We start from the raw sequence: 22835 nt of genomic DNA on the forward strand, positions 1-22835 counted from the left end.
AAAAGTGTTTTAATTTTGGCTGCCGGTAAACGCAGCGTACCCTGGAGTGTAAAAGTTCAACATGTCTACTTTGACAAACAATTCCTGAAATCACTCGGAGGCAATCAACTTTATACAGGACATTTCTGCTCCTGTCACCTCTGTGTTTTTAAGGAGGTTGAGGTGATCTGCTCTGCTCCTTTTTTGCTCTTCTTTCTTTTTATTCATTTTCTACTTTTAAACATTCCTCCTTTCCCAAACTCTTGTGACATCAGCTCAGTGTTTTAAGGAGATGATGAAGTAAGATAATGAGGACCAAAGGCCAGGCTGCCGCACCATCAGGTATAATTAGACTTTGATGAGACAAGAGTGATATTAAGGTAAGAACAAAGACCCTGAATATCCAAAAATGGCATAAGAATGAAGAAATTTCATGTCTTTACTATGAATTTACACAACAGTAACTCAATACATATTAAAGATGAAACTATTTACACCATGTCATTGTGAATTAGTGTTCTACTATTAGTTCTCCACATGATTTATTTAGGGACAGTAAACAGTAGAGCAGAGAGGCCAACTACATCTGTTCTCTCCAGAACAAAAGCAGCAGAGACCTGAGAGCAATTAATGATTGAATTGAGGATGTTGTTACCAAGGTAACTTTCTGCCACCTACTGGATTAGTATTTACCTGCCCTTCAGTGTTTATTGTAAGTGAAAAGCACAATTCATTTGTTCTGTATATTCAGAGCAGTGATGGAGCATAACTAAGTAGATTTACTTAACTGTTTACTTGAGTACAGTTTTAATGTACTTGTACTTTAAGTATGTTCTTTTAATGGCACTTTATTCTTTACACATTTTACTCTTGACAATTATTTGACAGCTTCAGCTATCAGTTACTTTACAGATTCATATTTATTTATTCTAGTTTATATTATAGTTCATAATATCAGATATGATATTTTGAAAAACATTCTGATTCTGATAATCAAAAAATGCTGAATATTAGACACGATAACTGATCCATTCATAGTATACATATAAACATACACATTAATGTGATTTACTTTTACTTTCAATTCAGAAAATTACTTTTTATTCTTAAATACATTTAAAAACAAATTCTTTTAAGACCTCTCCCCAAGTACTATTCGAATTAGAGACTTATAGCAAAGTAATAATTTGACATTTCATCTTTACTTTCACTCGAGAGTGGCTTCCAAGTCCGTTTTTCATAACTGATTTATAAACAGTAAAAACCTCCAGAGTCCACTTTCTTCTACTTTCGTTTATAACGCTTAAAACAGTTCAGGATTGAAAATGAACTTTGTGTGGTAATGGCTTTTCAAACTCTCTGAAGAGAGGAGACATACACCAGCAGCCAAAAAACCTGAAGGCTTGAATTGGTGGTGTCATGAACCTGCTGTCATATGACTCTTGCATGCCTTTGAGTGCCGGTTCATTCATCTCCCCATAGTGCAGCCTGGAGGTCATGGGTTGCCCTTTCCCAACTGGAGCCCTGCCATATGAGTCCGGTAGCCTGTCTGGGAAATAGCATTGTCTCATCCAGCACGGAGATTGTACCCAGCCCACACTGATGCTCCAGGGCTGGTAGTGTGAATGGGTCCTGTCCAAAGAACTCAGCTGATACCTCCTTTGTTCCTGCAGAGGGCATTGTGACTCCACACAACCCAAAGGTTGATAGAGCCTTCCGTGGAAGCAGCTGGTCTCCATCCAAGCCAGACACCCCTCCACCTCATCACATCGCTCCCTCTCCCTCCTCCCCCTAGCCTTTCTGCACTGCCTGAAGTTCCCCTGCTGGAAGTCCCTCAGGTGAGCTTGGTGAACACCCCAGTAATGGCCCCGACCATCCTCACAGCGGCTCACCTTCACAAAGCAGTCATTCACAGACAAATTGTGTCGGACACTGTTCCTCCAGCCAGGGCCCCGGCTCCTGAGGTAGGGAAACCGCTCCTCCATTGCCCTGTAGATGGATGCCAGGTTGAGTTTCTGGGAGGGGGAGGACAGGATAACTTTGGAGATCAGAGCGATGTAGGAGAGCGAGGGCTTTGAAAAGAGCTGAGTGTCTTTAGAGGAGGGATTGTCTGACGAGCGCATCATGTCATCTGGATTGGTGGGGATGCTCTCATAGGTGCATACGGTATTTGCAATTGTTGGAACAATTTCTTCTGTACTAATTTTTCTGCTTTCTTCCTCTGTCTTAGCTGCATCCATGAAGACGCATCTTGCTTTCTTCTCTTTCATGTGTGAATGTTTCTTGAGCTCTGGCCTTATTCTTCCTGTCTCCATATCCATTGTTTATTTCAGCTGTTACATCCGAGTCCTCGCACCGTATTTTGTCTGTATCAGATCCAACATCCTCTGACAGTTGGGTTTTTTCCTGTTGGACAAAACTGTTACCACACAGACAGCATTAACATGCTTTTATACTGTTCATATCCAACTTGTGGGCTGGGTCCAACATTCTTCAGTTAAAACACAACAGTCTTTCTCACTGTTAAAATATGTATTTTATTTGCTCAGCAAGATTAAGGACTAACCACTTTGGGCATAGTTTTGGCTGGACATGCTACTTTGTCACAGCTGTGAGATAAAAAACAGGAAGTAGTAGAAACACATTTCATAACAGTAAACTGTATAATTCTGGCATCTGAAGATAAATCTTGATATGATAAGGAGACAAAAGAATAATCTTGTGTGGAATGGTTTTGGTAATGGTTTCCTACTTTTAACTATCAGGTTCTCACAGCTATTGCACTATGAGAGCCAGTAAGAGTCAGTCCTAAACAATCTGCAAAGGCCATTTGGCCTGTTTTAGTCCTCACGTGACCGATTGTTGGCCAAAAGCAACAAACACAAATAGCCATCTTTTTTAATCTCATGCTTGTTATACAAATAGCACCATGACTCTCCAAGGAACAATTAGTTTGGTGACCTAAGAATGATGTCAAGAAAACTTTTACAAGCTGGGGTAGTTTTATGGTAAGAAAACGTGTTGATTATAATTATTATTGTTAATCTACTGTATATTGTAGACTATATCACACAAATGCTCTGCCGTGAACAGGCAAGAGGATGATATTTTCTCCTCCTGAGTTTAGACTACTGTACATAGTTTAAGTCCCTTCTGGCCTATTTATAGTGTTGGCCCTTGCAACAATGTCATCTGTAACTGGACTCCATCTGTTAAGTCAGAGCATGTTGAATGTCAGTTGCCAGAAACAGAAGCACTGCAGTTCACTTCCCACTGACTCTCTCACAGAGAGCTCCATGGAGTCTGTGGGACAACCAAGATTTCTGGGGGCCTGTAGCCTCTTAGGAGTGCCGGTCATCAGCACCCCGGACCTGGATGTGGACGATGAAGATGGTGAGGTGGTAATTGGCATCAGGCCCAAATGTTCTCCTCTTCCACGGAGAAGAAGCTCTGTCTCTGATGAGGACTGGGAGCCTGAGCCGCCCCTGTCTGGCTCCAGGAGGGTGTCCTTTGCGGACACCAAAGGTCTCAGTTTGGTGCAAGTGAAGGAGTTTGACTGTTGGGATGTACCCAAGCTGCCAGGATATAACTCTACTGAGAGAGAAGGTAAAGATGCAGAGGAATACTTTCTATCGCCTCTCAATTTCACCCTTCCATTAACAACTGAGGAGCTGTTCATCAAAGTCCAGGAGCAGAAATTGGAGTTGGAGTCCATCAGGTTACTTCCAGGTACCACAATACTGAAAGGAATGATCCGTGTCCTCAACATTTCTTTCGATAAGTCAGTGTACATCCGAACCACTTTGGACTCCTGGTCTACCCACTTTGACCTCCTGGCAGAGTACATCCCTGGTTCCAGTGACAGTCTGACAGACTGTTTCTCCTTCAAACTTACCTTAGTACCCCCATTTGGGGAAAAGGGAGCCAGGGTGGACTTTTGTCTGCGATACGAGACACCTGTAGGGACATTCTGGGCCAACAATAACAACACGAACTATGTGCTGTTCTGTCACCAGAGAGTGAAAGAGGGGAAAGAGAAAACACAGTTGGAAAATGCGAACAGGAAAAGCTGTCTGAAGGCTGTCAGGTGAGGCTATAAAATGTTTCATGGTGTTTTTCTTCATGTTTTGTGGCACAATTCAATGAATCTAATTCTGAAATTCATCAAACATAATCATCAGGGTTGGGAGAAATGTCCATCATGCCTTAGGTGGAAGAGCAGACTGGCCATGTGATTTAAAAAATATTGACTAATAATATAGTTATTTGCTAACAGCCTTGGCATTATATTGATGGTCAAACTGCATGTAAAGCAAAGGTTAAAATGGCCAATCAGGTTTCTCTACAACACCCATTCCAAAAAAGTTGTGACACTGTGTTAAATAAATAAAAACAGAAAAACAGTCATTTGCAAACTAACTTTTAAAAACTGTTAACGAAGTGTTCTCGAGCCCATAAAGTAATATCCTTTATACATTCATGTGTTTCAGAGAGTATGGAGCCCCAACTCACTCTGGCATGTGAATGACTGAGCCTTTTGAAGATGCCCCTTTCATACTCAGTCATTAAACTATCATCTGTTACCAATTTACCACCTGTTGGTTCATTGATTTATTTAATTCAACAACTTTCTCAGTCTTTTGTTGCTCCAGACCCAACTTGTGTGAAACATGTTGCTGGCATCTTATTTGAATAAGCATATATTTACAAAAATCAGTTAGGTTGAAGAGGTAAAACACGAAATGCATTGCCTTTTACTGTTTTCAGCTGAGTACACAATAAAAAATGTGTTTCATTTATGTTTTACACAGCGTCATCAACTTTTTTTGGAATCACGATTATACATGTGATTATGTGATTTCTATATTTTCTTTAATTTTAAAACAAGTCATTTTACATAACTGATGGAAGAATCCTCTACATAATTGCTGAATGAATATTATTTTTTATTGACAAAACTTTGATATGGTGCAGGGGTTGTGCAACAAAGCTGTTTGTGAATACTACATTTTTTAAAAATCCAAAATGCAATACCACATTTGTTATAATCAAAAAGCACTGATGTATCTCAACATTGTCACCATATGTGATGTATAGGTGTTCTCATAAGTAAACAAAAAAAGTCTGACCGATCACAATTTTATTAATTCACAGTCAGAATTTCTCCACTGTGGAAAACATTTCAGCAATGGAGGCTTCATCTCAGGAAAACATGTCAACAGGTGAATATTCAATTTGGTGATTGTAAAATGTATGTGATAGCTGAAAATATTTATATGAGCATGTTTGAAATTATAATGCCTCAGTGGAAATGTAAAATGTATCTTATCTCCAGATGTCTCAAAACATGGAGAGAAAGTGGACATGAAGGCCAAGCTGATCTCTGATGGTCAGTCAGGGAAGTCAGAGGAAGACGGGCAGAAATTATTGGTGAGTAAAAAAACTATCCAAAACCAACCAAAACCTTTCTAGATTCAAACAGTGTTCATGAGGACCTTAATTTTACCTTAATTCTCTGAGAACAGCTTGTTTATTCGGTTATGGAAAAACATATATATGTCTGAGTTTGTATTGTTACCTCATTAATATTGCAAAAATAAAAATTCTGAGATTAGATGTATTCTCCAAAACTACATAGTACATATTTTAAGGCAATTAAACACACTTAGGCATGATATTATACTGTAATAAATTACTGTGACTCACAAGTTACTTGAGATTATCTAATTGCTCTAAAATCCTAAATCTTTCCAAACTTAATTTGATTGGATACATCAGTGAGAGCTTAATGGGGTGTCTATGAGGTGCAGGGGAAACACAAAACTTAACATGAGCCCTGGTGCACTTTCTGAGAGTCTCACATGACCTTGTAAGTAGCACCAGCATAACATAATGTACTGTGCAACTTAAGGACACTCAGTGCCTGCTTCGCACCTCCCTAATGTCTCATATTTTGTCATACGTACAACTTTGAGACTATTTTTATCATTCATCCCTTTATATTTAATCATAAATGCAGTCAAGGACACTAACGAGCATGTTCCTGTGACACGTACAACTTTAAATGTCACCCGACTCCCTTTTCTTAAACCAGCATAACTATTCTGTTAGCGGACTGAAATTAATCTATCCCTGTTGTTGATGGACAGGCCGAGAACCGACGGAACTGCAGCCGGAGAAATCGCAGAAGGGCTGCACGGCTGGCTCGGGTGAGGGAGCTCTTTGCCCAAAGAGGTGGAGGGGTGAATGGCACTGAAAGAGATGAATCACCTCCAGGGGCAAATCGGGCAACTCAAGAAGAAACTGTAAAGGAGAAGCAGTCAGATATGCAATCATTTTCTGAGGCTATCGGCAAATCAGAAGGTTCTCCACTTGTTTCTGAATCATGCAGTGAACCCATCTGTGATGTTCCAAATGATACGTCATCAGCACATGACTTCACCTCTAACAGTGAGCCAGGGAAATCTGAGAGCAACAATTTGGCTGACTCAGCCACATTAACAGGAGGTGAGAGTGTCACAGATATCCCAGACAACAGCTTGCACTCAAATGATGATCCTGCTGCTGCAGAGCACCAACGTATCAACAAGTCTGTCTCAAAAGCTGAGGAAAGCAGCCAGAAGCAAGGCATGAGTCATGATTGTGCATCCAACATTGCAGCTGAAACAGCTGACAGTGTTATTTCAGTACTGAGCACCGAGAGTCTTGTTAGCGAAAACAACAGCTTCACATTTCGAACCGTGGTAGCTCCACTGTATCATCAGGTGTCTATGGGAAGTGAAAGTCAGAGTGTGGGTGATTGTGAGAATCCGGTCCAGGCTACACTGAATGTTGTAGACTTAACTCATGCTGAAAGAAGAGACACCAGCTGCACTGTTCAAACAGGTGCTCACAGAGTTAAAGCACATGTGGTTAAGACTGAAGAATCAAAGCAAGAATCCTTAGATGCCACTCTGAAGAATCCTCCCACTGAAGAAGAAGAAAAAAGTTTGAGTCTGGCAGCAAATGACATCCTGAACCATGCAGAAACTCAAAAAAAACATCCAGGAGACACAGTGATACATCCACACATGGTGAATGCTTTAAATACAGAACTGTCAAATCCACAAAAACCCACAGAGAGTTTACATCTCCAGGGAGAAGCACAGGAAGACAATCTAACCCATGACCTCCAAATTCAAACCACAGCAGAAACAGCACTGGCTCAACTGTTGGAGCATGCGTGTACACAAACTAAAACTAATCCAGATGACAGTTGTGCACAAAGTGAAACAGAAGATGTCATGGCCAGTCCAGAAACCTCATTTACACCACTCAACAGCTATGAGTGTGTGGATGAGTCAAACAAAGACATAACAAATGACATTTGCAGCACAATAATTGAATCAACAAACAACGGCATGTCAGAGGACGATAAACTATTAGAAGCTTTACATGAATTGAGTTCTAACCACATCAATAATTCACGTACTAAAGAAACTGAGAATAGCTGTGTTTCTTGTTTTGAAATTTTGGAGGAAACAGATGTCACATCTGAGATGTCTCTTGAAAATCACAAAGAAACTAATGATGTGGAAGAAGAAAATGAAGAGGAAATGAAGAGTAACTATCACACACGCGTTGACATGTTGGTGCAGCTCAAAGATGAAGACACTTTAAAAGATCAAGAAGTGATTGTTTCAGAAGAAATGGAGGCTGCCGTCTTAAAACCGGAGGATGTTTGTTTAGCAGACACTGCTGAGGTAAAAAACTGGGAAATGATGGTTGAAGAAGAGGAGAAGAACATATTAACTGATGAAGAGGAGAGTGTGGAAATAAATTCAAAGGCAGAGGACGCTGAAAAAGTGGATAAAGACCAAGTACAACAGATGGATGACACAGCAAATGACACAGCATTAGAAAATAGAGATATAACAGAGACAGACAACAAGATAGAGGCAATGGTGATGAAGATTACAGGTGAAAGGGCAAAAGAGAACAAGGCTGAAGATGCAGATGCTTCAGGGGACAAACATTGGATTGGAGAGGAACAGATTGTGGTGATTGTGACAGGGAAAGATGATGAAGCATTTGAGAAGGAAGTAAAATATGTTCAAACCAAAAAGACAGCTGGAGAGGAAGAGCTAGCCGAGGAGACTGAGGTAGACAAAAGAGAGGAACAAGACAGCGCCGAGTTAGAGAACGAAGAACTCTTTGCAGAAATGGAAGAGGTCAGTACTGACAGGATAAATGTTCAAGAAGAAGAGGAGAAAGAGGGGGAAGGGGAAGTTGATGTAGACTTAAATGATGATGGTGTGGAACAGGAGGATCGTGTTAAATCAAGAGATGAGAATCCAGATTACAACGAGGATATTCTGGTTCTTGAAACGTCAAGGATGGAAGATGCAGAGTTAGAGAGCATTACAAAAGGAGACAGTGAAAAGAGATTAGAGGAAATACAACATAAAGATGTTAATGGTTTATCTGCTCTGGATTCTGTGCAGGAGAAGAGAATAAATGACAAAGACAGTACAGGAGAAGCAGGAGGGCAAAATGCACACATCCCAACTGAAATGGATCTTTACAAAGAGGGAGCTTTTCAGAGCAACGAGAATGTTACACAAGACCTATTCAAATCCTTGAGAGATGACAGTGAATCCGCTGCTGCAGAGGGAGGTTCTAGCTTTTTAGCAGATGAACCTGAAAGTGACCAATTCGGCCACAACAGCGCATCAGAGTCTGACTCAGATGATGAGGTAGAGTTGTACATGCACTGTCTGAGAGCTGTTCACACCGGAGCACAGGCCCAAAAAGACAGGAACAAAGAAATAAGCTTCAGTGGGGCCAGAAGGCTGTCTGTCAGCAGAAACAAACTGCTGTCTTCACCCATGCCATCCATCAGTGAGTCTCTGGATGAAGAACCAAACCTCAGCTGTCTTCAGGACAATGATGAAGACATGGAGACAGCAGACTTCCAACCCACTGCTGCACCATCAAGTCAGGAACTGGAAAGAATCAACAGAAACGTTTCATGGTGGAAAGAGACTTTTTCCTGCAGCAATATCTCAAAAACGTTGTTGTGCACCACCTTACTAGTGGTATTTGCAGTTGTGGCCTTCCATTATGATTTTCTCGCCTGTTTTGGGCTCTACCTGATATCAGTGATTTGGCTTTGCTGTCAGGGTGAGACGCAGCCAGCTAAAAACAACAACAGGATAGGTTGAACTGAACGGTAAAAATCTGTTTTTTTAGGTACTGTTTAACATGGACTTTTGAGGTGTTTATGAGTTATGACAGCCACGGAATTAAAAACTCTCCCTTTTTGCTACTATCATAATAGCATTCGATACATCCTATCATCTGAACACACTACAACAATGGATAATAAAGGGCACTGACTTAAAGCTAATATGACACATATCAGAATAAATGCTGTATATTCCCTATGGGAGGATGTTAACTCTCTGTTGCCAAGAGTATGAACCAATTTTCTTTATGCTGTTCTGTACATAAAGCTTTACGTCGAGTTGTGACAACAGGCTGCGGACCACTGCTCACTGATCATTTTTTGCAGAGTGTTAGTCCTTTTATTGAGGTGTAAATGAAACTTGTCAGTGTGCTGTGTGTATGGATGCATTTGTATAGGGTACATTAGTTTGTCTGGAAGTAATAAATTTCTCTGCAGACAAATTATTCAGTGTTTTCAGTGACTTTTTTAAATACTATTAGTGTTCATAACAGTGTTTATTACAATGATAGTTGACTAACAGTTAGGAGTTGACTGATGTGGCTTTTTCAGGAGGATTGAAAATTATATTTAGGACTGAAATGTATTTGTAGTAAAAATTGAACTCTTTGCATCAAAGTTTCACCCACAACAACCAGTGATGGAATAAACATAAGTACAGTTTACATAAGTACTGTTCTAAATTACAATTTAGGTATTATATATTTCTGCTACTTTATCCTTTCTCTCCACTACATTTGTTTGATACATTTAGTCAGTAGTTACTCTGCAGATTCAGATTATTCAGTGTTTATAGACTATTAACTATGACGTGTTACCAATCAGATATTGTTGTGGGTGGGACTGTGTGTGAGATGACACTGCATCAGAGCCAAATAAGCACATAGGAGCAGGTTTTACTTAAATGTATGTAATTTAATATGAACCACAATGCTGGCAGCTGTGAAGCAGAATGCTGTGTTGTTCCAAGAGACAAGCCTGAGTTATTTAACAGGACTAAAATTTACCACGGTCACCATCTTTATTTAGAATGTTAGCATTCTACATTATCTAATTAGCACTAAACACAAAGTACAGATTAGGCTGATGGGAGATTTATTTGTTTTGAAAAACCAAAGTGCTGGACAAACTAACATTAGGGGGCAGACAGTCCAGAACATTATTGGTACCCATTTTCAGCGCATCACTGACATCAGTGAAATGAGATGTCTGCACAGAGCACGATGCTGCCATCTGGCAAAAAAACACAGTGCACTGCCATACCACCAGACTACAGAGGCGCTTCATTCCCTTGGCTGTGAGAATTTCATTTCATTTCATCATAGAGTTAACACAAGAATAGTCATGGTTTAGTTTATTTAACTTTGTGATTTAAGAAAAACTGTGCCTTGTAACTTTGTAAATTAACATTCTAAACAGATTGTCATGCTAGCTGAGAGTTCAGAGGATCACCAAAGCTATAGCAATAGATTCTGACAGGAATAGATGTTAAGATCTTCCTGTCTCGACCAAATTGGTGAATTGACAGACCAAAGTTAGCCAATCATAGTGCCCATGTTGGTGTGACCGAATTTGGGTTAGTGCATGAATTAGCGAATGACAATTTTGGACTATTAACAAATAAACAGCAGGATAATATACTTGAAAAATATTGGATTTCCTCTAAACGTGTGCAGTTCAGCAACAGATATTCCAGCCCGTGTTCACTGTTCTGCAAAAGAAACCATGAATGCCATCAGGGATATCTTATGTGATAGATCTGCGGTCATACCCTGAAACTCTACAAGACTGCAGAAACCGGACTCTGACTTGACAGTTTGGATTCTTATTTGTGTTTCTGCTGTGTTGAAATGGTTTTATCTTGGTGTGCATTCTGATCAAATCAGGTATCGTTATCAACACTTATCAGTGTTAAAATATGTTTGGCATCAAGGTGACCAACAGAACTATTACCCTGTTTTTTTCACGCTCAGGGATTTCAAGGTGTAGTCTGACTACGAATGAACAAACAACCCCTGGAATAGAATACAAGTTAAACCTTTTTTAAGAGGTATTCCTCATATTATTACGTCTTTTCGTTGTTTTTTAGTAGGAAAATATGACACACTTACTTCCAAATAGAGGCCAGCCTTTGTGCCATGTCTGTGTGCGTGGCTTACATGCTGCCTAACATTCAAATCACGGCCCTTGCAGCTCCAGCATGTTGTTCCTGCTGCCTATTTGAACTTTGGCTTTAAGCTGCAGTGTTTTGAGCTGAACACAGCTGCAGTAATGTACTTGCCAGAAGATTTACGGGCAGTCCACTATGAGGATTACCACTCTCTTTTTGTCACGTAAACATGAATATTTTTAGCCCTCAAAGGAAACAAGAACAACAGTTTCCACAAGCCAGGCATACAGAGTGATTGAACGATCTGTGCGAAGATAAATAATAACCCTTCCATTCTTTCTCGCTGTTCAAATTCCACGACAGAGGTTTACATTTTTGTTGCAAGTACCCCTTTTTTCAACTGGAAATCTATGTGTTGAGTTCCGGATGATCCTTCTAGAGGCCTTAAATACATATTTTTAACTGTCTTTTTCAAAACAACTTTTTAAACATGAACTCACCTTGTTATTTGACCTAAATTAATAGGTGTTGCCCTCGGTAACAAAGCCCATGAGAGTAATGATAATAAATCTTAATAGCTGTGCAGGTGGAGCTTATTTTGGCCCCGTATCATCAGAGCACGTTGGCTGACCCCTACACCTGTTGAACCACATCCGTATTCTGATAATGCCTACAGTGTTCGATAGCTATGTAGACTGCGGCCAGCCAACTGTCTTCATAGTCACACTATCAGATGCCTGTCTGACCTCTTTCTAGGACTGTTATTACTCAAGCGCAGTGATAAGTCAAAAGTCATATTGACTATTGCTTAAGCCAGACGTGCTGTCTTTCTGCATAAAGCATATGAGAGACATTTGCAAGTGTATTTATGGAAATATCAACATGAAAAATTAACGCTTGACAATCTGAACTGCACAGAACAGAAAACTCAGATATGACAAAAGGATCCTTGTGATGCTCTGGCCTTAATCACATAAAAGCAAAATGAAACATAATAGAATCGAATATATATGAAAATAGGCCTTCATTTATGTTTCTTGACAGCCTTTATGTAAGACCTCACATTGTGATTTTGTGGTGTAATTACATCCAACCCCTGACATTATCACAGTGCATCCAGCAGGCATATCTACAGCTTCAGTAGAGAGCAATGTTAGCCTCATGTGCTGAGTGTTATTTTATGCAGAGAGGAATCGTTACAGAAAAGAATTGACAACTACAGTCTGCTTAAAAAATGGCTTGAATTCAGCTGCAGTTGCCTTTGTTTCACACAGAATTTAACCTAATATCAAGTCAAAGGTAGGTACAACAAAATAGTTGATGTTTCAAAATAATGTGGTTTCTTTGCTGCACTCTTATCTTATAGTCTTATTCTTATCTACATAAATGCACAGACATTTTAACATTGTCACCTAACCTGAAAGATGAAAGGTACAGTGTAGATCTGTCTTTGGATATTCAAGTTATAACCCTGAATCTTAAATGTTTAGCAATATTTTGACTAGTGCATGCAACATTTAGCTGGGCCTACTTGTGCACAATTTCATGTTCATGACTGTTCACCTTCACATATTAAATCTATGGAATAGAATATATATGATAGAATAATAACCCCCAGGGTGACCCCCAGGTTGAAGGAACATGTCATTACATCTTCAGCATCATGGCATTTTTTCATTAAAGTCTCCCAGCATGGGTGTATTTTAGGGCTAATTTTTTCATTGTATTGAAAAATGTGTTTTGTTTAGCAGAGATGTTCTACAGTGTCTTCCAGAGGGCATTACCTCAAATTCTGAAATGATTAGATGTTCAATGTGCTTAATACTTGACAGAGCTTTCCTGTAAACAGCAGAGTTATACAGAGTATTTAATAATTTCATTGGCAGCCTAAGATTTTCCAAACTGTTTTGACAACGGCAGCTTGTTTTCATTAGCCACAGTCCGGTTACCATTCCAGACTGAAACGCGCTCTGTCAGGCTTACACACTCTCTCCAGCACAGTTTGACCAACTCCAAATGTATTTATTTTCATAACAAGAAATAACATCTTACTATTTCACTCTTGTTTTGGCATTTCATATTTTTCTTAATGCATTACCTGCATTAGGTAATGCATTTTGATGTATTATTCCTGAATAATTTGCACTGGCACCACTCCAGGAATTACAATGTCAATAATGAAGAAAAACAAAATATCATGTTCAAGTCCAGTCACACTCTCCCAAATCTATTGTACAGACTGCATCCAACTGCTGTGCCTAATCAGATTATCTCACTTGCTGAGGCAGTAAGCCAAGCATTTTTGCTGTGTGGCTGCATCGGTGCCAAATCAATGTTGGTTGCCCTAAACATTTGTCTAAGCATTTTTTTTCAAATATTCTATTTTGCAAGAGGGCCCAAGGTTTATTGTAAAATTTAAGGTCTGAATTTAATAGAACTTAACTGCAGTAGTCGTAGTACCCACAGTTTACAGTATGATTTATTGTTCAATCATACAAATTGTTATTTTATCGTAATAAAGTACATAAAATGTCATTTCGTTTTGTATGAAAAACTGTCCTTAAAGGATAAGATAACCCCAAAATGAAAATCTTGCTATCTCAGGTCTTGCAGATACTTTGACAATGCTGGTTTAGCTTCATGAAGTAAGCAGTTAGCGGAGTTGTATTTCTTTATTTATCTATCTATCTATCTATCTATCTATCTATCTATCTATCTATCTATCTATCTATCTATCTATCTATCTATCTATCTATCTGTCTATCTATCTATCTATCTATCTATCTATTTATTTATGTTTTAAAACCAGTCCCCATCCACATTAACTGTTTCAGAAATGTTTTGTGCACTACAAAACTTTAACTTACTTTCCACTGGCACTGAAGATAAGTAGATAAAGAATGACTTTCCATTTCAGTCTGCAATGCACAATAATATTTAGAAACAGTAAAACTAAAGTAGAATATAAACAAGAAGAGTATAAAGTATAAGTATTCACATAAACAATTATGAATGCATGTAACAAATGTAATTAAAGGCCAAAATGTTAGATATATGAAACACATTTAATAGAAAACATTAACAGAATGTTTGTTTACAACAATAAGTCGCATCTTTGTGATTTGAAAAAAAAAAAAAAATCTGAATTTTTTAATTCAAATTTTGACATTATTCCTGAGAACATACAGTGACACAAGCAACCTAATTTCAGGAGTTGTGGGATTTACAAGGTTCCTTTAAACGCTTCACGGCACACACGCAGGCTCGATTCTCTTCCTCGCTCGTGATTGGACGACGGACTGTCAGTTCTGAAGCATGTCTGTCAGAGTCGACCAATCAGCTCGCGTGTTGTTGGCCGGTGCACCGGTTCGCCGGTCGGTTTGCAGCTGGGGAAAGGGGAAGCGACTGTCGGAGGAGGCAGCATCGGCAGCACGGTGCTATGGACCTCAGGGACAATGTCGAGACAGGGGAGACGGAAAACTACCCGGAGCTGTTCTACATGCCGATCCCAGAAGAAGCACCGTGCAAGAGGGAGCAGGAGAAGCTGTCAGGGGTCGTCAAAAACGTCCACAGAAAACTGCGCAGGAAATACAGAGAGGGTAAGCAGCCTCGCTGGGCCCCTCTGTCTCTCTCTGGCCCTGCAGCCGAGTGGCTAACACTTAACATAAGCTCAAAAATACTAAATAAACTCATTTTACGTGGACAGTACTCCCCGTGAAGCTAACATATTCTGCATGCGACTGTTAACGTCACCCTTGCTAGCTAACGGTTTGGCTGTGTTGCTGGTTAGCTAGGCGTTATGGAGGCAGACCGCATTCAGCAAGCAAGGCCTTTAAAGCTACTTAACGATAACATAACATACAAATTATACTGCCTTTTATAGGTTGAAGTCATGTATTACCTCTTATCTTAAATCCGTGTGTTGACAGCCGAGACCTTACTAGTCGCCTCTTTATTGCCAATCAATGATAACTGCCAGGACTGAACAAACATTTCCCTTTAGGACTGAAGTTTTAACTCTTGATTTCTACTTTTAAAGAGGAATTTTCCGCATCTATTGCTCTCGAATAAATTTAAAGCAAGGGCAGTTTATTTGTATAGCGTCAGTCAGACACAAGGCAATTTTAAAGTTCTTTACAAGACATTAAGAAAACAGAAAAACTTTGTTTAAAAGAAATGAAACACAATAGAAAATGGATATTAACACAGATTTCGAAACAAGTTGTGTATCTAATTTATTGGAGAGCAACATTAATCAATAGTGTGTTATGGTCCGATTTAAATGGGCTGACTGAGCTTAGATATTACAAAAGTTTGTTCCTCGAGTAGGGATCATATAAAACTTTATGCTGCTTCACCTTGCTTGGTTTTGATCCTGGGAATACTTAGTAAAGATGAACTGACAGGTCTGGATGCTTTGTGACATACAGCTAGATCAGAAAAGGCACAGTGGTGGTCAAAAGTTTAGATGCGCTTAAGAATATGTATGTTATGGCAGTCTTGCTTTCCAGTGATTTCTACAACTGTCATTTTTTGTTTATATGATGAATACATACTAATGTGTCACATGTTTGGTTCAATGATGAATTCATTGTGAGTCTTTGGAAGATGTGATGAAATCTGCTGGGTCCATGACACTTAATAATTTGGGGAAGTACAAAAATGCCCAAAAGTATGTGCTTAGTAAGCAGATAGTTCTCTGACTGCTGACTGTGGGGCTTAGATTTAAAAGAATACATAAATAAAAGAACATCTGAGTTCTCCTGAAATGTTGCACTCCATCACCTCATCTCTCAGAACTCAGCCCAAAATGATTTGCAAATAAAAGCAGCAAGACCATGAACAGCTTTTCCGGATGCAAAACTAGATGCAGCTTCATTATCTTGTGTGTTTGTGTTCCAGTGACTGAAACAAAAAGTAATGGATGTTTTTTAAAGCTGTAAAGACTGTGTCAGGGTTGGTTTTCCACAGGAGTCAGATTATGTTCATCATTTGCAAAAACCTCTGTCTTCTTTCCTATTTTGTCCTTTTATGTTAATCTGGATAAGATGCAAAATGGGAAGTTTGGAAAACCCCTTTCACAATACTTAAGAACTGACATATGACATTTCAGTCTCAGTTAGGGTGCTCAACATCTTTGCTCAAAGAACAAAATTGACATTTGACTTTGCAGCACCGACAGGTGGATTTATTCCAGCTATGAGTTTGAAGTTTGATAATGTTTGTAGTTCAAAGTGCCTACAAGCAGATGTTGATGCGCACTAGGTTTGAAAACTTGCTACAGTGCCTGCCCACACAGAAGCTTTGTGCTGCTGCTGATGCTTCACTCTCTCTCTCATTTCGTCTTCCTGAGGAAATGCATAGTCCTACCAGAGGCTGTGTAGGAGGGGAACACAAAAATGAGAATTCAAAACAGCAGGTGTCAAAATGCTGTTCTGACAAAAGAAACTTAGCATCAGTTCATCATTATCTTGTGATTGTAGCAAAACAACAGCCAATAGAAATATTAGCCCAGTGTCTGCAGGTCCCTAACATGTCTAAAATGTAATTTTATAACTGTTAGGAATGTAGTTTGTGAGGAATTTTAAACCCCATGCATTTAATCTAATTTCTGTTATTCATCTTTGATTTACTTTATATTAAAATAAGTCAAGCTCATTTCTGATTTTACAAATCTTTAAACTTACCAATGAACCCAACAATGTATTTTTACTTGATACTTGCACTTACCTGTCGGTATAATGAAGATTAACTGCTCTAAGCACCATATTCCTGCATAAAACCTACCTCTGCACAGGAACATATACATAATACTTACCTGCAATGTTTGATGAAAAAAGATTTATTAGAAAATCTGTCTTAAATGTGTTTAAAAAGCTTTTAAAAATGCATTAAATGTAGGTGTCTGTAGACAATGTGTATTTGACAGCAAACGTATAAAAGCCTCAAATATGCTTGTTTAATCAGAATCGGAATCAGAATCAGAAAAAGCTTTATTGCCAAGTACGATTTTACACATACGAGGAATTTGTTGTGGTGATATTGTTATCAAATAACTATTAAGTGAAAATATAACAAATTAACAATATAAACTATTTAAAGAATAGAAAATATAACAAATTAACAATATAAACTATTTTAAAAAGTAGAAAATATAACTATACAATATAAATATATATACACAATCTGTTTTTTGGGTAAAAGGATAAAAGGAGCAGACCGGCTGGCAGTGAACAATTACAAGAATGATGTGCAAATGAAAATGTGCAAATGAATAGGATGTTCAAGCTGAGCGTTAATGTAACGCATAGAGTTAATTTGACTGATTATGAATCAACAAGGAGACTCAGCAAATGATAGATCAAAAACCTGCAAAAAATGGAGGCGCAGCCTCTCTTCTATCAGTTGTGTAGTAAACAATGCAAAACGATGTTAGGTTTCACTGTTATTCGTGTGAGCCCTGTCCTACTTTGAAAACACCCATAACCATAATATAGTGATTCAAAACGGTGACAGATGCAGTCATGTTTTGACTCATGGTGTTAAATCACAAAATGTTCAGAGGAAGAGAGACTAGCTGGGTTGTTTTGGAGGCTTGAACAGCCCACAGAAGTTGTCCGGGTAGCGGACCTCATGATTGGTTAATAAGTAAAGCATGATCTGGTAGGCTTGGCATTGAATCACAGTGGTCATGCTTCCAGGGTGCTGCTGTTTACCACCACTCCTCTTGTTGTCCTTTCATTTCTGCAAATCTGATAAAGAAGTTTTCCCTGTGGTCATGGGATTTCACCCTTATCAGTGTGTTTGACTACAGTACAGGCTGCAAACTTCTGAGCAACTGTGGAGATGTGCTGAAGGGATTTTTTCTGTGGATATCACTCTAACTGTGAAATAGCTATTTGGGGATGATTTTTAGTGAAACAGTTCCACTTCAGTGTTGGCAGAGACGAGTGACCACGTCAGGAATGTAGCAGTAAATGTGGCCTGAGACTTTTTTGGTTCAGAAGGGGATGACCAAAGTTGAAAGTAGGTGGTGAATGTTTGCTGTTTGCGATGGATCGCGATGTCAGACTAAAGTAAACAGATGACAGCAGAGGATGATTGTATTCACTAGCTTAAGCTAACTGTGAAAGTCTCAATTGATTCCTTCTACCTGGTGAGCTGTGTGACTTACTTTCTGTGTTTTCATTTCTTAGTTCTGTTGTTATTTTTGTGTGCTCAGTGGGCGACTTTGACAAGATCTGGCGCGAGCACTGTGAGGATGAGCAGACGCTGAGTGAATACGCCCTCGCCATGAAGAACCTTGCTGACAACCACTGGACGAAAAAATGCGAAGGAGAGGGGCGCATCGATTGGTGTCGCAGGTACGACTGGCTTCAAACGTCTTTCAGCTACAGTTTTAGACCTCATGACTGTGGATTCTGACTCATCCGAACCTGTAGGATGTGCTTTTGGGACATGTCATTGTCACTTTCACAGTACCGTTTTGATTCAACTTCCACAGTGTCTGTCAGGAATACTTTTTAGACGGTGGGATGAAAAGAATGTTAGAAAAGGATGAGAAAAGTGCCACGCTCACCATGGGTCTGACTGCAGCAAGTGCCCAACCGCACAGCACCATCCCCAGGTAAGTTAAAACTTCTCCTGCCATAAATGTAGATCTTTAAACCTTTTATAACCTAATTTTATACTGTATACAGATTTAGAAGTATTCACTACTCACCTTTATAGTTCAGTGTTCTTGCAGTCACTATACAAGAAATCAACAATTTTCTTTGCTTTTGGAGCAGTTTTACCAGTATTCCCTAAGTATTTACATCTTTACAGCCCTGAGTAGCACCTTAATTTCTCACATTGTAGAACAGCCTGCTGTACACAAACAGCACCTTCAAAAGTTGTGAATAGATACTTTTTCATGCATAATGTTTAGATCACAATTTCAGTGACAATAAAGGCATATTCTATTCTATACTTAGAATCAAAAACAGACAAAAGAACTACACTAGAGCCTTAATTTTTTAGGTTGATGTTGATATTATGGAGATAAAAAATCCAATATGAATATATCAACTGATATAGACACGTTTTTTGCAAATGTGATATGCAGGGGAGGCAGGATATTTCATAGTAAAATGACATTTTTAAGCTGCCTAAAACTGGAAATAATTCAGTGGAGTCACGTGAACAGAAACAAAAGGTCTTAAGGAATATGTTGTATCGAAGCCTCCAGTTAGTCAGGCATAATAGTTTAAAATACCACTTACACACTGCATGCCTGAAGGTGGTGAAACAGAAAAGCAGGTCACTAAATCTTCCTCCTGCCCTGAGAACCATGAGTGTCTGTACCAAACTTGTACCACTCATTTAAGAAGCAACTATAAGCTGCTGACATCAACACTTCTTTCACGTTTGTGTTGTAGTTCAATCTCGCAGCTGGGGAAAATGCGCCTTCTTGACGTGGGAAGCTGCTTCAACCCTTTCTTGAAGTTTGATGAATTCCTTACAGTTGGTATCGACATAGTGCCTGCAGTTGAGGTATGAGTGTTTATTGATTCTGCTCACTTTTTGTTGACAACATGTTTTGAATTCACAAATAAAATGCATGAGGTTTTCCTGTCGAGTGGCTCCCTGCGATCTATTCGGAGCAAAGGCAACACCAGAAATGACTCATGCCAAGAATGTCAGTGTTGTGGTTAGACAGTCTATGAACAAATTCAGCAGAAAGCGGAACAAAAAGCACTTTGCATTCTGCAGCTGCAAGAAAAGAACTACATAGTGATGACAATGACAGCTGATGATCAGCAAAAGACATTAAGGATTTCTACCCTTTTTCTCCCCTTCAGAGTGTGTACAAGTGTGACTTCCTCAACCTTCAGCTCCAGCAGCCTCTCCAGCTGGCTGGTGACGCGGTAGAGGCCTTCCTGCGCCAGCTCCACAACCCCATCGATGCTCTGCCTGCCCAGCTTTTCCACGTGGTGGTCTTCTCCCTGCTTCTGTCTTACTTCCCCTCCCCATACCAGCGCTGGATCTGCTGTAAGAAGGCCCACGAGTTGCTGGAGCTGCACGGCCTGCTGCTCATCATCACGCCCGACTCCTCCCATCAAAACCGCCACGCCCTCATGATGCGCAGCTGGCGCGTGGCGGTGGAGTCGCTGGGTTTCAAGCGCTACAAATATGTCAAGTATTCCCACATGCATCTCATCGCCTTCCGTAAGGTGTGTCTGGCGACCACCAGCGACCTGGTGTCACGCAACTACCCTGAGATGCTCTACATCCCTCAGGACTTCCACTCCAATGAGGAAGAAGAGTGTGCTGATGTGCCCGTGCAGGTGCGCTCCGAGTTTGAGGATGACCAGCTGGCTTGGGGCTTCACGGAGCTACCTGACACGCCCTATGATTCGGATTCTGGGGAGAGCCAGGGCAGCTCGGTGCCTGGCTTCCACGAGCTAGAAGACCCCATCCTGCTTCAGAGCTAAGCGAAACCAGCAACCCCCTCCTCCTTTTCTCTACGTAACTGTCACCTCCCCTTCAACTGCTGCGCTGCCAAATTTAACCTGCTGCATTGTTCTCCCACTTCTCCTCCCTCTTCTCGAAAATAATGCAGTTTGCACAGTGTGAAAGAGAGAAGTTTACAGATTATTTTCTCATATCTTCAACTCCTCCGAGAGTACACACGCATACACACACACATATACACATACCACACACTAAGATGGATATATTTTGATAAATATCTAGGTTTTTTAAGAGTTGGAAAGCGAATGCCCTTAAGATATCTGAACTCCCTTTTCCTTGATTTCCATCCCATCTTCCAATCAGCTCTCAATAACAAAAGTCGGCTTGTCTACATTCTGTACTCAGTCCCTATTTCAATAAGCTAGTGTGGCGGGCTGCTTCATACAAAAGACAAATACAGCAACGAGAGCGGAGTGACGGGAGTTTGATTGGACTGGGGAGACTGTGGTGGAATGACTGGACTGGTACGCTCGCTTCTGTCACAGTCAAGCAGCTAGATTTTTCTGAAAATTCTTGATGTGCATCTAGTTTTCCAAGACAAAAAAAAAAAGAATATCATTGTTTTGAAATATATATTCTCAACAGTCAAAACATTGGTGTTGTCCAGTGTTAAGTGTGGCAATGCCATTTTAATTTGGCATCCTCTGAATAATTTGTGTATCTTTTACAAGACAGTGGTATTTGTAGCATTTTAAACATTTTCAGTACCATATGGTAGGAGTATTACTAGGTTTGCTAATGTGAAACTGTAACTGTGTTGACTCATTGTGTAACAAGGTACGAGTGTTTCAAAGTAGGTAATACACTTTTTTCCTCCTCTCCTTATCCTCACAAATATGAAAACAGATTCATCTCCTGTTAGATTTCCAATACGTTGTTGTTCTCAAGCAGAGAAATAGTACAACACTGCAAGTCAGTGACCCATATCAAATGGACTTGCCAGCACCAGTAACCCTTTGACACAATTTTGTAACTTTGATGTGAAAATCAGTGCTCTGCCTCCAAAAAGATCCAGATCTGAGCTCCTTACAGTCAGAAAAATTCACCTTGACGGAAGAGATTTGCACTAATTAACTGTTTTGACATACAGAACCTCTGAAAAGGTGAGAAGCTCTAGATTTTAGCAATAGCAAGCGAGACCAGATCTGAAGAGCCTGTATCCTATGCGGGCGGGTTTTTAGCTAAAGACACTACCAGATTGAAATGTCAGTGTGTGTTCCTGCCTGTCCCTGAACAGGCCAAATGTGTGGGTGTGGTTGGGTTTTATCAGTGTGAATGAAAGAATGAACCTGCGTTGTTTTTTTTGTCTGTGGCACTTTATCATTGATCCCAAAGAGTGTCACAAAATGTAATTATTTTCCTATGACGACAGTTTTACAACCAGTATGATGGGCCCATAAGATAACCAGTGAGTCTAAGGTGCCTTCTTTGTTCTCATTTGCTGTGTGTTGCAAGCAGACTTTCATGCCCCCAGAGAAAGTGAAACTCATACATATTAACAAAGAGATATCAAGCTTCTTTGGTCAAACAGTACATACAAATGTGCAGTTCTTTGTCATATTAATGGATAACATAATACATTTCCAGTGTTGATGTAATGCAGTGTGTTGTTGCCATTCCCATTTCATTTTCCAGTTAATTCACATCTCACCACTTCTGATATCTCATGTTTTCAAAAAAAAAAAAAAAAAATCACAGTACAACTCATATTCAGACTTTAAAGAAGCGTATTTTGTGATTAATTGGTGCATTTGTCTTCCAGTGTTTCTTTTTGGTCTATTTGCATGAGATGGTTCATCTTCATTATTCAACATTTTCAAAAATGCAGAACAATGTGTGCTTCTAGTATGGTTGTATTTCTCTTTTATAAATGAATGTAAAAGTAAGGTGTCTGCCTGTTTTTTTTTTCTTGTGTGTTTGGATGTGTGTGTATTGTACATTTTACTCTAAACTGATCAACATGAATAGAGGTTTAGTAAAATTTTTTCCATGATATTCTACATT

General features: G+C 39.6%; 2 protein-coding genes across 2 annotated transcripts; both read left to right on the plus strand.

Annotated features, from left to right (window-relative positions):
- The first annotated feature begins 3164 nt into the window (after positions 1-3164).
- Positions 3165-9599, plus strand: ppp1r3ab (protein phosphatase 1, regulatory subunit 3Ab). Its single transcript, XM_037108368.1, has 4 exons — positions 3165-4066; positions 5134-5201; positions 5315-5409; positions 6129-9599. The coding sequence occupies exons 1-4, from the start codon at positions 3165-3167 to the stop codon at positions 9180-9182; spliced, it is 4119 nt and encodes a 1372-aa protein (XP_036964263.1). The 3' UTR covers positions 9183-9599.
- A 5042-nt stretch (positions 9600-14641) lies between these two features.
- bmt2 (base methyltransferase of 25S rRNA 2 homolog) lies at positions 14642-22717 on the plus strand. The gene is made up of 5 exons (XM_037108308.1): positions 14642-14914; positions 18538-18679; positions 18820-18942; positions 19736-19850; positions 20159-22717. The coding sequence occupies exons 1-5, from the start codon at positions 14755-14757 to the stop codon at positions 20789-20791; spliced, it is 1173 nt and encodes a 390-aa protein (XP_036964203.1). The 5' UTR covers positions 14642-14754; the 3' UTR covers positions 20792-22717.
- Positions 22718-22835: the final 118 nt, after the last annotated feature.

The sequence above is a fragment of the Acanthopagrus latus genome, chromosome 8 (genome assembly GCF_904848185.1).
Source record: "Acanthopagrus latus isolate v.2019 chromosome 8, fAcaLat1.1, whole genome shotgun sequence".
Classification (NCBI taxonomy): domain Eukaryota; kingdom Metazoa; phylum Chordata; class Actinopteri; order Spariformes; family Sparidae; genus Acanthopagrus; species Acanthopagrus latus.

What these genes read in the sequence shown, in the direction of transcription:
- ppp1r3ab (XM_037108368.1), top strand. Translation starts at nt 3,165, where the DNA reads ATGTCATCTGTAACTGGACTCCATCTGTTAAGTCAGAGCATGTTGAAT. An exon ending in TCAGGAAAACATGTCAACAG is followed by an intron (nt 5,202 to 5,314) that starts GTGAATATTCAA and finishes TCTTATCTCCAG; the next exon opens with ATGTCTCAAAACATGGAGAG. An exon ending in AAGACGGGCAGAAATTATTG is followed by an intron (nt 5,410 to 6,128) that starts GTGAGTAAAAAA and finishes GTTGATGGACAG; the next exon opens with GCCGAGAACCGACGGAACTG.
- bmt2 (XM_037108308.1), top strand. Translation starts at nt 14,755, where the DNA reads ATGGACCTCAGGGACAATGTCGAGACAGGGGAGACGGAAAACTACCCG. An exon ending in CGCATCGATTGGTGTCGCAG is followed by an intron (nt 18,680 to 18,819) that starts GTACGACTGGCT and finishes CAACTTCCACAG; the next exon opens with TGTCTGTCAGGAATACTTTT. An exon ending in CCGCACAGCACCATCCCCAG is followed by an intron (nt 18,943 to 19,735) that starts GTAAGTTAAAAC and finishes TTTGTGTTGTAG; the next exon opens with TTCAATCTCGCAGCTGGGGA.